We start from the raw sequence: 9,949 nt of genomic DNA on the forward strand, positions 1-9,949 counted from the left end.
TCCACCCACTCTTGATTGCCGTTTCAGATGTGCTTTATTTACTTGGGGTTACTATGGTTACGTTACTGGCATTGCCTTGTGCAGGGAGTGCAGTGTTTCTTGCAGCCAAGAGGGAAAGAACACTGCATGGGCTGGGCTTGCTCTTGCTGGCACTTACCAATGCAAGGAATTCATATTCCCATATGAAGCCTCTGCTGTGAAACGTCTATTAGTATGAGAGACTTTAAAATTGCCCCAAGAATTAGGGGAAACCAACACTGAGGATTTAAACCAAATATAAACACATCTTCTAATCCATCTGATTAATAGATTGCTCTAAGTAATGAACATATATGCAACAAAGGAAACAACTAAATTTTCCTACTGCTGAATCTGTAATCCTGCAGACTATCACCTTTATACAATGACAAATATGAATCTATTCAAAGAAAGAATTTTGATAACACATTTTATTTACAGATATAGAAATAAGCAACAATTTAAGTGATGTTTAAATGTGAACATGAAACTTGCAAAAGAAAAATATTTCCTTACGACACAGAAACTATACATACTGTTTAGCCCAAATCAGTAATCCTTAAGCAGATCATACTTCCCCCCTAATAAAGTAGAAGACAGGAAAAAGAAATGTTCCCTTTCACCTTTGGCTGACTAATCAAGGAGAAGAAACCTCTGTTTAAAATTTTGGAACCACCTCACATATAAAATTAAACAGATATATGTAAAGAGCTTCAACATTAAAATAAAATGGCACTTTAGCAAATAATACAGAATCAGTAACAAAACCTGCCAATCAGATAAATAAGCGATGGTGGCGATCTGGTTCAAAGACATATTCAAAGTATTCTTGCAACTTGCATGGATTAAAATCATATGTGTATGTCACAATAAAGTTGTATCCTTTGGACTGCTGTACCGATAACACCATTTTTTTTACTAGCGCACATCATGGACAGCAATTAAAGGACCAGAACCATTATCCACTTAAACATTTATAATTTAAATAACAGAACTGAAGCCTTTTATGACATTTTTTTATGAGACCTGCATTTTACTTTTGCTTTATTTCAGGAAGTTACAAAGCAGTTGATAAAATATCGTAGAATTCCTTTTAAAAGCGAATGTAAACTTCAATGTAGATCAAACGTCTATTCAAAAAAAAACAAATCTGCGTGTTTTAACAAAACTTAGTTGGATTTAATTTTTTTTTCCAACGGATTTTGATCCACCCTGCTTTGCAGCTGTTTCCCCACCCTTCGAGAAAAAAAAAAAACCGTGGGTGGGAGGAAGTGACTGTCGCGACTAGTCCAGCAGAACGTGCAGTCTCCAAGGCCCGCCCTCTTCCTTACGGCACATATTTAAGAGGAAAGGTCGGCATTTGAGGGCATGATCACACATGCTGCTCAGGGCAAAAGGGAGGGAGGGGGAGAGAAACTCCTTCAGTCAGAGGCGTGTAAAGCTCCGAGGACGAAAACACCCAGTTCCACCCATTCCCACGGGCATTTAGAGAAAGACCCCAATCGAGGGCAGCAGGAGAAAAGGGGGTAGGAAAAAAAAAAAAAAAACTACGGTGGAACATTTCAAATATCCAACACATCGCAGGCGAACTTGCAGAAGTGAAGTCTGGGGGTCTCGCTGCCCTTCTAAAGCAGAGGTAGTCAACCTTGGGCTCTTTTATGACTCGTGGACTTCAACTCCCAGAATTCCTGAGCCAGCTAAGCTGGCTCAGGAATTCTGGGAGTTGAAGTCCACGAGTCATAAAAGAGCCCAAGGTTGACTACCTCTGCTCTAAAGCCAAGCTTAAACGGCCTTGCATTTCCCGTTCTATCAAACACTCCCCCCCCCACCCCGACCCCAAATGCAGACGAGTACCCCGAAAGAAAAACCCGCAGGTAAACCTCGATCGAAAGCTCTCCACGGGAACGCGAGAAACCCGCTCCTTCGGCAGAAGTCCACTCCCGATCCTGAACCCCAGCCCCACAGTTCCGGCTCTGCCTGACCTTGCGTGCTCCGTTCCACCGAAGCCGCCCAGAAGAGGGGTCTCTCGCAGGAAGTTTCCTAGTCTCTTTGTTTTCTAGTCTGCCCGGTGACCGCTTCGGGTTCGATCTTTTTTTCCCCTCAAGGTATAATTGGTTCCCATACAATCCTCCTTCTCCAGGCGAGGATTTCAGCGCAACGGGGGCCACTTTTACACAACTCTGGTCAGCCCGAGCAGCCGCCTCGCCGGAGCATGCTCCCCCTTTTCCAGAACCCTTCAGCGGAAGCTTCCTCCGCCTGCAAACAATGCTTGCTGCGTCACCCACATGCAGTTCCCAGCAGTGCTTTGCAACGGAAGATGGCAGGAGAGAAAAGGAGGCCGAGCGAGCCAGGCGAAGAACAAGAACGGAAAGCCCGTTCTGCTGCAGAGTTGGGAGGGGGGCTGGACTAAGCGGCTGGCTGCTCGCTAATTGGTCGAGACGGCCAGCCTAAGCGGACTCCCTTTCCCCCTCCCCCAGCGCTGCAATTGGAGAAGCCAGCGCCAGCAGCCCCCCCCCCCCGAGGGCTGACTGGCAGACTTGAAGAGAACAGAACAGAGAAGCTTTTTTAACCCGTTCTCGGGGTTGCTGCGGCTCCGTCTCTCTCTCTCTCTCTCTCTCTCTCTCTCTCCCTGCCCGCCCTTGCATCACTATTTTGGTCACAAGCAAATTCCTCTCAGTAAGGCTGCCTTTGAACAGGAACAATGGCTTTTTTTTGGTTTTGTTTTTGACGCCGCCTAGATTAGAACCTGAAAAAGGTCTTGATCCGTGAAACGGCAGAGAGAGGCACGACTAGTTTCTTACACCGGCGTAGCTATTCGTCTGATTTGTATTTAAAATGCGAGTTTAAAGACCGCACAGAAAGCTCATTCTAAAAGTGAAACTTGCACCTGATAATGTTTCAGTGTCGTATAATCTTGCTCGTGAACCGACGTTTTCAGAATTCAGCCCAAACTTGCGATAACAGACTATTAAGGGACAAGTTGGTGTGCTGTATACCAGCCAGACAGGTATTGCTGGATGGTACCTTGTATTACTGGTTCCCTAAACTGGGTGTTTAAAATGTTTGCTGGTGATATTTTGTGGAGTTAGAGATATTAGTATTTGTTTACTTTTATATGAATATTATCCTGGGATTAGGTTTGGGAAGTCTGGGGGGGGGTGGGGTTTTTTTTTTTATTGTTTATTGTGATTACTTATGATTGTTTTTTTTTTATGATGGAAAAATAAATAAAAAAATTTGGAAAAAAAAATGTTTGCTGGTATATTTAAAAGGCTGAAATGGATAACAGTGATTCAACAAACATTAAAGATACGGCCTTATATAATGCTTCTATCCCAAGCAATGCAACAATAGATTTGAAATGCCTATGTTACAGGTGCTAATGTTCAAAATATACAACTAGCTATTGTGGTACAACAGATAGTTGGTATATGTTTTACATACTGTTAAATGTTTTAGTTTGCACGTATATGAACTATTAACAGATGACAATGCATTCAAACTTACTAAACTTTTAAATAGCCTTAAGCAGAATTCTGGACATATTACCCGCTTGCTGAATACAAGAGAGCAACCTACAGATGCTATGAAAAAAGAAAATGCCTGCAGACTGTACTGTAAATGATCCCTTTTCAAATTTATACAATTGCTTACAGGTATATTGGAACATGCCACAGCTTTCTAACTAACATTAGGGGAATAATGTTTTAACGTTTTCATAGTTTTATTTTTTTACTATGGATTGTGGGTTTCACCAATAACATTACCTGGAATTATACAACTAAGTAGTATTTCTAACTGAGCGCTCACACTATTTTTATCAGACTACACAATGTAATTGGACACTACCATTTCTATGGAAATTTCTGAATTTGTCACCATTTTTCAGGAGACAAATGACATGCAGTACCCATAAAACACCAACTGAACAAATGGCAGCTGTTATCTTTAGGAGACATAATGGCTTGTGCTTCTAAACACATCTANAGTATTTCTAACTGAGCGCTCACACTATTTTTATCAGACTACACAATGTAATTGGACACTACCATTTCTATGGAAATTTCTGAATTTGTCACCATTTTTCAGGAGACAAATGACATGCAGTACCCATAAAACACCAACTGAACAAATGGCAGCTGTTATCTTTAGGAGACATAATGGCTTGTGCTTCTAAACACATCTACACATGCACACCTCTAATAACCCTCCAATAATCTTTTTCAGTCTTAATGTGGCTGTGCTGATCATTTGGATTAAACAAACCTTTTTCTTCCTTCAATTAACCACAAGAGAGAAAAAAACCCAGAGAGATAAGGAGCAAAAATACACAAATATAGTTACTGTGCCTTGATTCTTATACTGCACTATACCATAATGTGATTTGACTGGGCTTGACTTGTATTATCTGAATCCAAATACTGGTTTATAAATTATGATTTATGGTTTAGTATATGAGGCAAATCCAGACAATTCAGCAAACTTTTCATAAGCAAGCTACATTCTAACAGATGGTGAATCCAGTCTTAAGAGGTTATCAGAAGTTAATGAAGCAGTAGATACTCTATTATGTTCTGCTTTCTTGAAAACTTAATTGGCTTCCAGGCAAATGACAAATTATTAATTTGTAGTAATACTTCACAGTTTTATGTTCATATTACATTTGTGCTTATGTGATGGCTGGCTGTGACCATATATTTAGTATTATTGAACCTAACAATGGCAACTTAAAGCATAATTAAAAGTAATTTACCAAGGATTCTGTTCCAACAAATCCTTCCAGAGATATACATAAAGGAGTCTCAAATTATTAAGGGACTCTGACAAATACATGGAAGATATATACTGTAGTGGCCTTATTATACAAAGTATTTCATATGATAAAATTCAGGAACTTCCTTGTTTCATTTCCAGGAAACAACTTTGTAACAGTAACTATCATATATAAAACAGTATCAATGTAAGTTGATAACAACTGTGCCCATATTAGGGATGTGGGAAAAAATTTTGAACCTCCTCTTGGGATGCAAATGAAATAGTATGGGATATATTATTCTCAGACTGACAAATCTGCATATTTCTAGTTAGTACTGCAGAGAAGGCAGAAACATTTTCAAAGACAAATTGAATAGTGTCAGGAATTTTGATAAGTACAAAATAAAATAACTATTTTGATTCCAGTGTTAAACCAGCTTGCACTAGTGCAGCACACTTAGCTATAATCATCCAGAAGTCAGTCCTGATGAAATCTTTCAATTTATTACTGTTTTTTTTTTGTTCCTTAACTTGAAGGTGCTGTAGAAAAAGACAGTATTTCCATCTTACCTTAACATCTGCAATAAGAGCATCCTCATCTTCTATGCCTGTGGGTACACACTTCTTGTGTAGAGGCAAAGATTCCAGCTTGTCTACAAGACAACGCAGACCTTCAAGCTCAAACTGTGTTAGGTGCACCTTCTTGTCTTTATGTGAACAATTGCTGTGAGAATCCCACGTTTGGCCATTCTGGGAACCTCGACTGGATTCAGAATCCATGGAGAGAGTTCTCTTAAGACTTGGCAAACTTCGACACTCTCTACTTAGTTCATCATAGTCTAGATTAGCACCATTGGCTACTGGGCTGGTAAGGATTGAGCGTCTAGTGACTGGACGACGTGATTCCTTTCCGCCCACAGCATCGTCTTCATCCACATTTCCTGACTCTGAGTTACACAGTTCCATATCTGTATACAGAGGAAGGAGTAATATCAGACTAAATATGTTTGATTTTTTTTTTGACAGCATTAAAGGTGAACATATACAGTAGTTAGATTTAAGTCATAGTACAATCTCTTAGATCTCTGTGTGTGACCCTTTTCTTGGTGTGGTATTATCTTCAAGGGTTATCTGTTAAAATCAAAAGTGTGTACGTGTGTGTATAATAATAAAAATCAGAAAAGTGAAAGGTAAAATAGCAGCTCTTACCCATGTTAAGTGATTCCTTCTGAAAGTCCTTGGTCAAGTGGGAACGGTTAGTGATGCAGTAGACATAGCGTTCTAGTACATACCAGCACATTTCATAATAAAAGGGATAACGAAATTTAACTGGGACCTGTAAAGGGGCAGGATACAAGAAAACAGCATTTCTTAGACTATTAGTTATGCAATTTTCTTAATACCCCCCCACATTTTTCTCACTTACCCTTATAGGGAAATCAAAATGCCCCAGTATGTAGAAAACTACTGTCTTACTGTCTTCTCTCAACAAATATTAATTAATTCATACTTTACAATTCAGTGTGGGGCCAGTGGCATTTTTCCAGACTCTTAATTAAAATATAAACTTATTAAAATTAGCTTTCCCATTGAGGACTTCAAAGGAGCCTATATAATCTTTAAAAAAGATGTAGGTCATCTTAACTTCTGTCCCATATAAACTAGAGAACATTATTAAGGATAGCTCAATGTGCATAAAAGTTAAACATTAAAGCGTGATGAAGATTTCTGATCTGAAGAGCAACTAGAGTACCAAAGGGAAAAAAATCAGCATGGCTTTTATAAAGGAAAGGCCTTGCTTCATTAGCTTTTTAGAATTTCAGCAATTGCTGAGTCTTTCTACATGGAGACACCCTTTCTACAAATAACATCGCTCTTTCATGTTCACAGAAGGCCTTCGATCCAACAGTGTTGATAGAAGGTGAGCTATATTTTGTTACTTGCTCATGTTATAATTTCACACTTCTGAAAGGCCTCTCAAACATCATGAACAAATGAGATGGAAAGAGATTGTAAAACCTGTCTCCTTTTCTGTGTGAAAGAAGATCTTATAGATAAAATTGCTCTTACCAGTAGAAATTATTATCTAAGCTTGTTAACTTGGTCATGTTTAGACATAAAAGTTTTCCAGACTTCAGAAATGATATGCTGCCAGCTTATAGACTGGTAACTTATTGAATGGATAACAGAATCAACTAAACTACACAATGAAAAGAAGTAATTTACTCAAAGGATTTGTCTTGATGTCAGTGATTATTATAAATCATTTGGAATCAAAGGTAGTCAATGAAATAACTAGCTTGAAGTGAGCCAAGATTACTTAGCACAGTAAAGCCTTAGCAGAAACATCAACTCGTGGCATAATTTGGCAGTGAAAAATAAGGGAAAGATAAAAAAAAAACCATATGGAGAGTATCAGAATTCAGTTAAACATAGACTGAAAGTACTGATCTGTATTTCAGATCAGTACTAGACACTGGATAATAATCAACAAGCCTATTATTATAATGCTTCATTTCTGGCCTTTCAGGACTAGCTGATATGATAGAAACTGATTCTGGGATTACATGACCTCTTGATTTAATCCAGTTAAGTGGATCATCTGTGCCCAGCCATTATGAGCATCGTAAATAACAATTACAATTCAAAAACATACTTTTGAGTATTAGAAAAGAATGTGGCTACCTAATGTAGACATCTATACACTGTTTCTCTGATTAAGTCATATACCTTGAAATTTTAGGGTTTCTTAGTTTACCTAGTGCTTTTGTGATTGCAAAACTGAACTTTAATAGGGATAGTAATATTCCACAATGTGTTAGTTATACAAATCTGAAAAACATTTCTGAAAATCTCTTACCCGTGTACGGTCTTCAATGCTATAGATTCGTAGCTGCATAGGGATGTTGAAGCTGTGTAGAAAGTTTCCTCCAAAAACTAGGGTATCCGTAGGAGTATACACAGCATGGATCCAACCTAAGGACCAAAGGCCATCATTTAGATCATCTGAGGTTGCATGGCTGAAAATCTTGTATTTCTAAAGTTGTAATTTACATAAGTTTATACTTCCAATAGTTGTATTTATTGAACGAAATCTTCTCAGAAAAAAGGTACTCTTAATTCCAACTTGTCCTAGGATTATAGAAAGGTACATCCAACCTGGCTTAAGCAATGTATGTCATGCAGTTTACAAAGGCGCAATGACATTTTTCACCTGAAACTGGAAGAAGGGGAGGTTTGATGTTTTCTGGTTTCTTAGAATAACTGCCCATTGCCCTTCCCTCAATATTTTCTACAAAATTTGCCAGCACTGCAGATTGCCCTGTTGACCTAAACGGATAAATACTGTTTAAGTCAGAAGCATTTTTAGGCCTCTGAAGCAAAGGGGATAAAGTGCTTACATTACTAGAGAGATATACCAGAGACTTAGCTATGTACTTTGGGATGAACACTCTTCGAATGGTGCAGGAGTGTGAACAGATTTCCAGAAAACACTGCAGACTACAGGAACCATTTGTGCTTCAGTCTGAGATGCAGACAACACAGACTCATCCCTAAAGCTTGCGCCTGTCTTCAACAGTGAAGGGACACAGGGCAGAAAACATCCTGCAGCCAAGGCTCCACACACATTTGCATCACTCAGGTAAGGACACAGATAAACCTCCAAATGGCCTCAACAACTATCTAAAAGAATGCAAATGACCAGCTGTCTGCAAGGAATATAAATCCTTCCATTCCCCACCATCCATTCAGAGCTGAAGAAGCTTCTTGGATGAGAAACAAAACGTCTTCAAAGAAAAACAAGGAAGTCCAGTTGCCTTCTGAAAAAGTAACTTTGAGATAACCATGACCTGGATGACTGAGAATCTCCATAGAGACTTACATGGCTATTTTAAACTTAGTTTTATTTCCAACCTTTCAGAAAATCAGAAAAGATAAAAGTCAAAGGTTTTGCTGCTGAAAATTGGGGATTCACTGAATTTTAGCAAAATGATCCTGGAGATGGCTAAAACAAGATAGATAGGCTGTAGTTAATCCAAGAATTGTCCATTCAAGTTTAAGCATATCCCAGGCTTAATCAAACCATAAGAAGTACTGTATTATTCTAATACAACAGTCATATAGTTTTTTTTAGCAATAAAAAAGATACTAAGAATCTGCTGTTTAGAACTGTTTTTCAGTAGCTGTGTTTTTACCTATGCAACATTGTTTATATATACCTGAGGGAATGACAAAGGTATAGCCTTGCTTTAGTTCAATACGCTGACAATCTGATACCCTGTCACCAAGGAAGATGTCACCTTGTTTCCCTGATAGTAGCCAGTTTTCATATAATTCTAAGTTCTGCGGAGTGGGTGGGATTAGCCAGAAGACCTGCAAATAGAAAAAGTTAAAGGGGTCCTTCAGAAAAATCAGCTATTAAATCCAGATTAGTATTCTAAATTATGCAACATCTTGCTGAAAATTGGTGATCTACATATTCCACCTATAAGCTTCCCAGCTAAAAAAATTACCGTATTTATTCGAGTATAACGCGCAAAATTTTCTACCAAAAAAAGAAATCAAAGTTTGGGTGCGCGTTATAAACGAGGGCTGGGGTGGGGTGACGCAGTGGCGGCCGGTCCATTGAGGGCGCAGGCGAATTGTGAGTTCGCACTGTGCCTTTTCGGGCTTCAGCCGCTCACGCGAGGGCGAAGAAAAAAAAAAGGTCCCCTCGTCGCGTACAGGGGGTGGCCCGAACTGGCGAGACGCACTTCCCTTTCCCGTTAGATGGCAACTCAGGAGAAAACGTTCTGCATATGACGCGAATTGTGAGTTCGCACTGTGCCTTTTCCGGGCTTCAGCCGCTCACGCGAGGGCGAAGAAAAAAAAAACGTCCCCTCGTCGCGTACAGGGGGCGGCATCAGCAATAAAATGGACGGCACAGAAGACGACCTGCTGTGGAATTCAGACTCAGAAGAAAGCGAAGAAACTGATGATAAATTAATTCGAGAAGAATGGGAACAACTCTTTAGTGTATCTGATGATGAATCTGACTTTGAAGCATTTTAAATAAATATTGTTACCGGTAATTTTATTTCGGTATTGTGTTCATAGTTTACGTTGTCAATAAATGATTTTTATCATGGCCGCACGTGTTCAACAACGTTTGTCACTTACAATGCTTGGTCTGAGC

At 39.1% G+C, this 9,949-nt stretch overlaps 1 protein-coding gene across 1 annotated transcript in view; it reads right to left on the minus strand.

Moving 5' to 3' along the window:
* Positions 1 to 9,949, minus strand: part of KDM2A (lysine demethylase 2A) — a 94,535-nt gene that overhangs the window by 12,089 nt on the left and 72,497 nt on the right. Inside the window, exons 10-13 of the mRNA XM_015826007.1 lie at positions 8,994 to 9,147; positions 7,634 to 7,749; positions 5,983 to 6,109; positions 5,344 to 5,741 (exon numbers count right to left, since the gene is read on the minus strand). Of these exons, the coding sequence (XP_015681493.1) occupies positions 5,344 to 5,741; positions 5,983 to 6,109; positions 7,634 to 7,749; positions 8,994 to 9,147 (795 nt within the window). The remainder of the gene's footprint in view (positions 1 to 5,343; positions 5,742 to 5,982; positions 6,110 to 7,633; positions 7,750 to 8,993; positions 9,148 to 9,949) is intronic.

Source organism: Protobothrops mucrosquamatus, unplaced genomic scaffold, assembly GCF_001527695.2.
Source record: "Protobothrops mucrosquamatus isolate PMUCROS unplaced genomic scaffold, P.Mucros_1.0 scaffold2928, whole genome shotgun sequence".
In the NCBI taxonomy this organism is placed as follows: Eukaryota; Metazoa; Chordata; class Lepidosauria; order Squamata; family Viperidae; genus Protobothrops; species Protobothrops mucrosquamatus.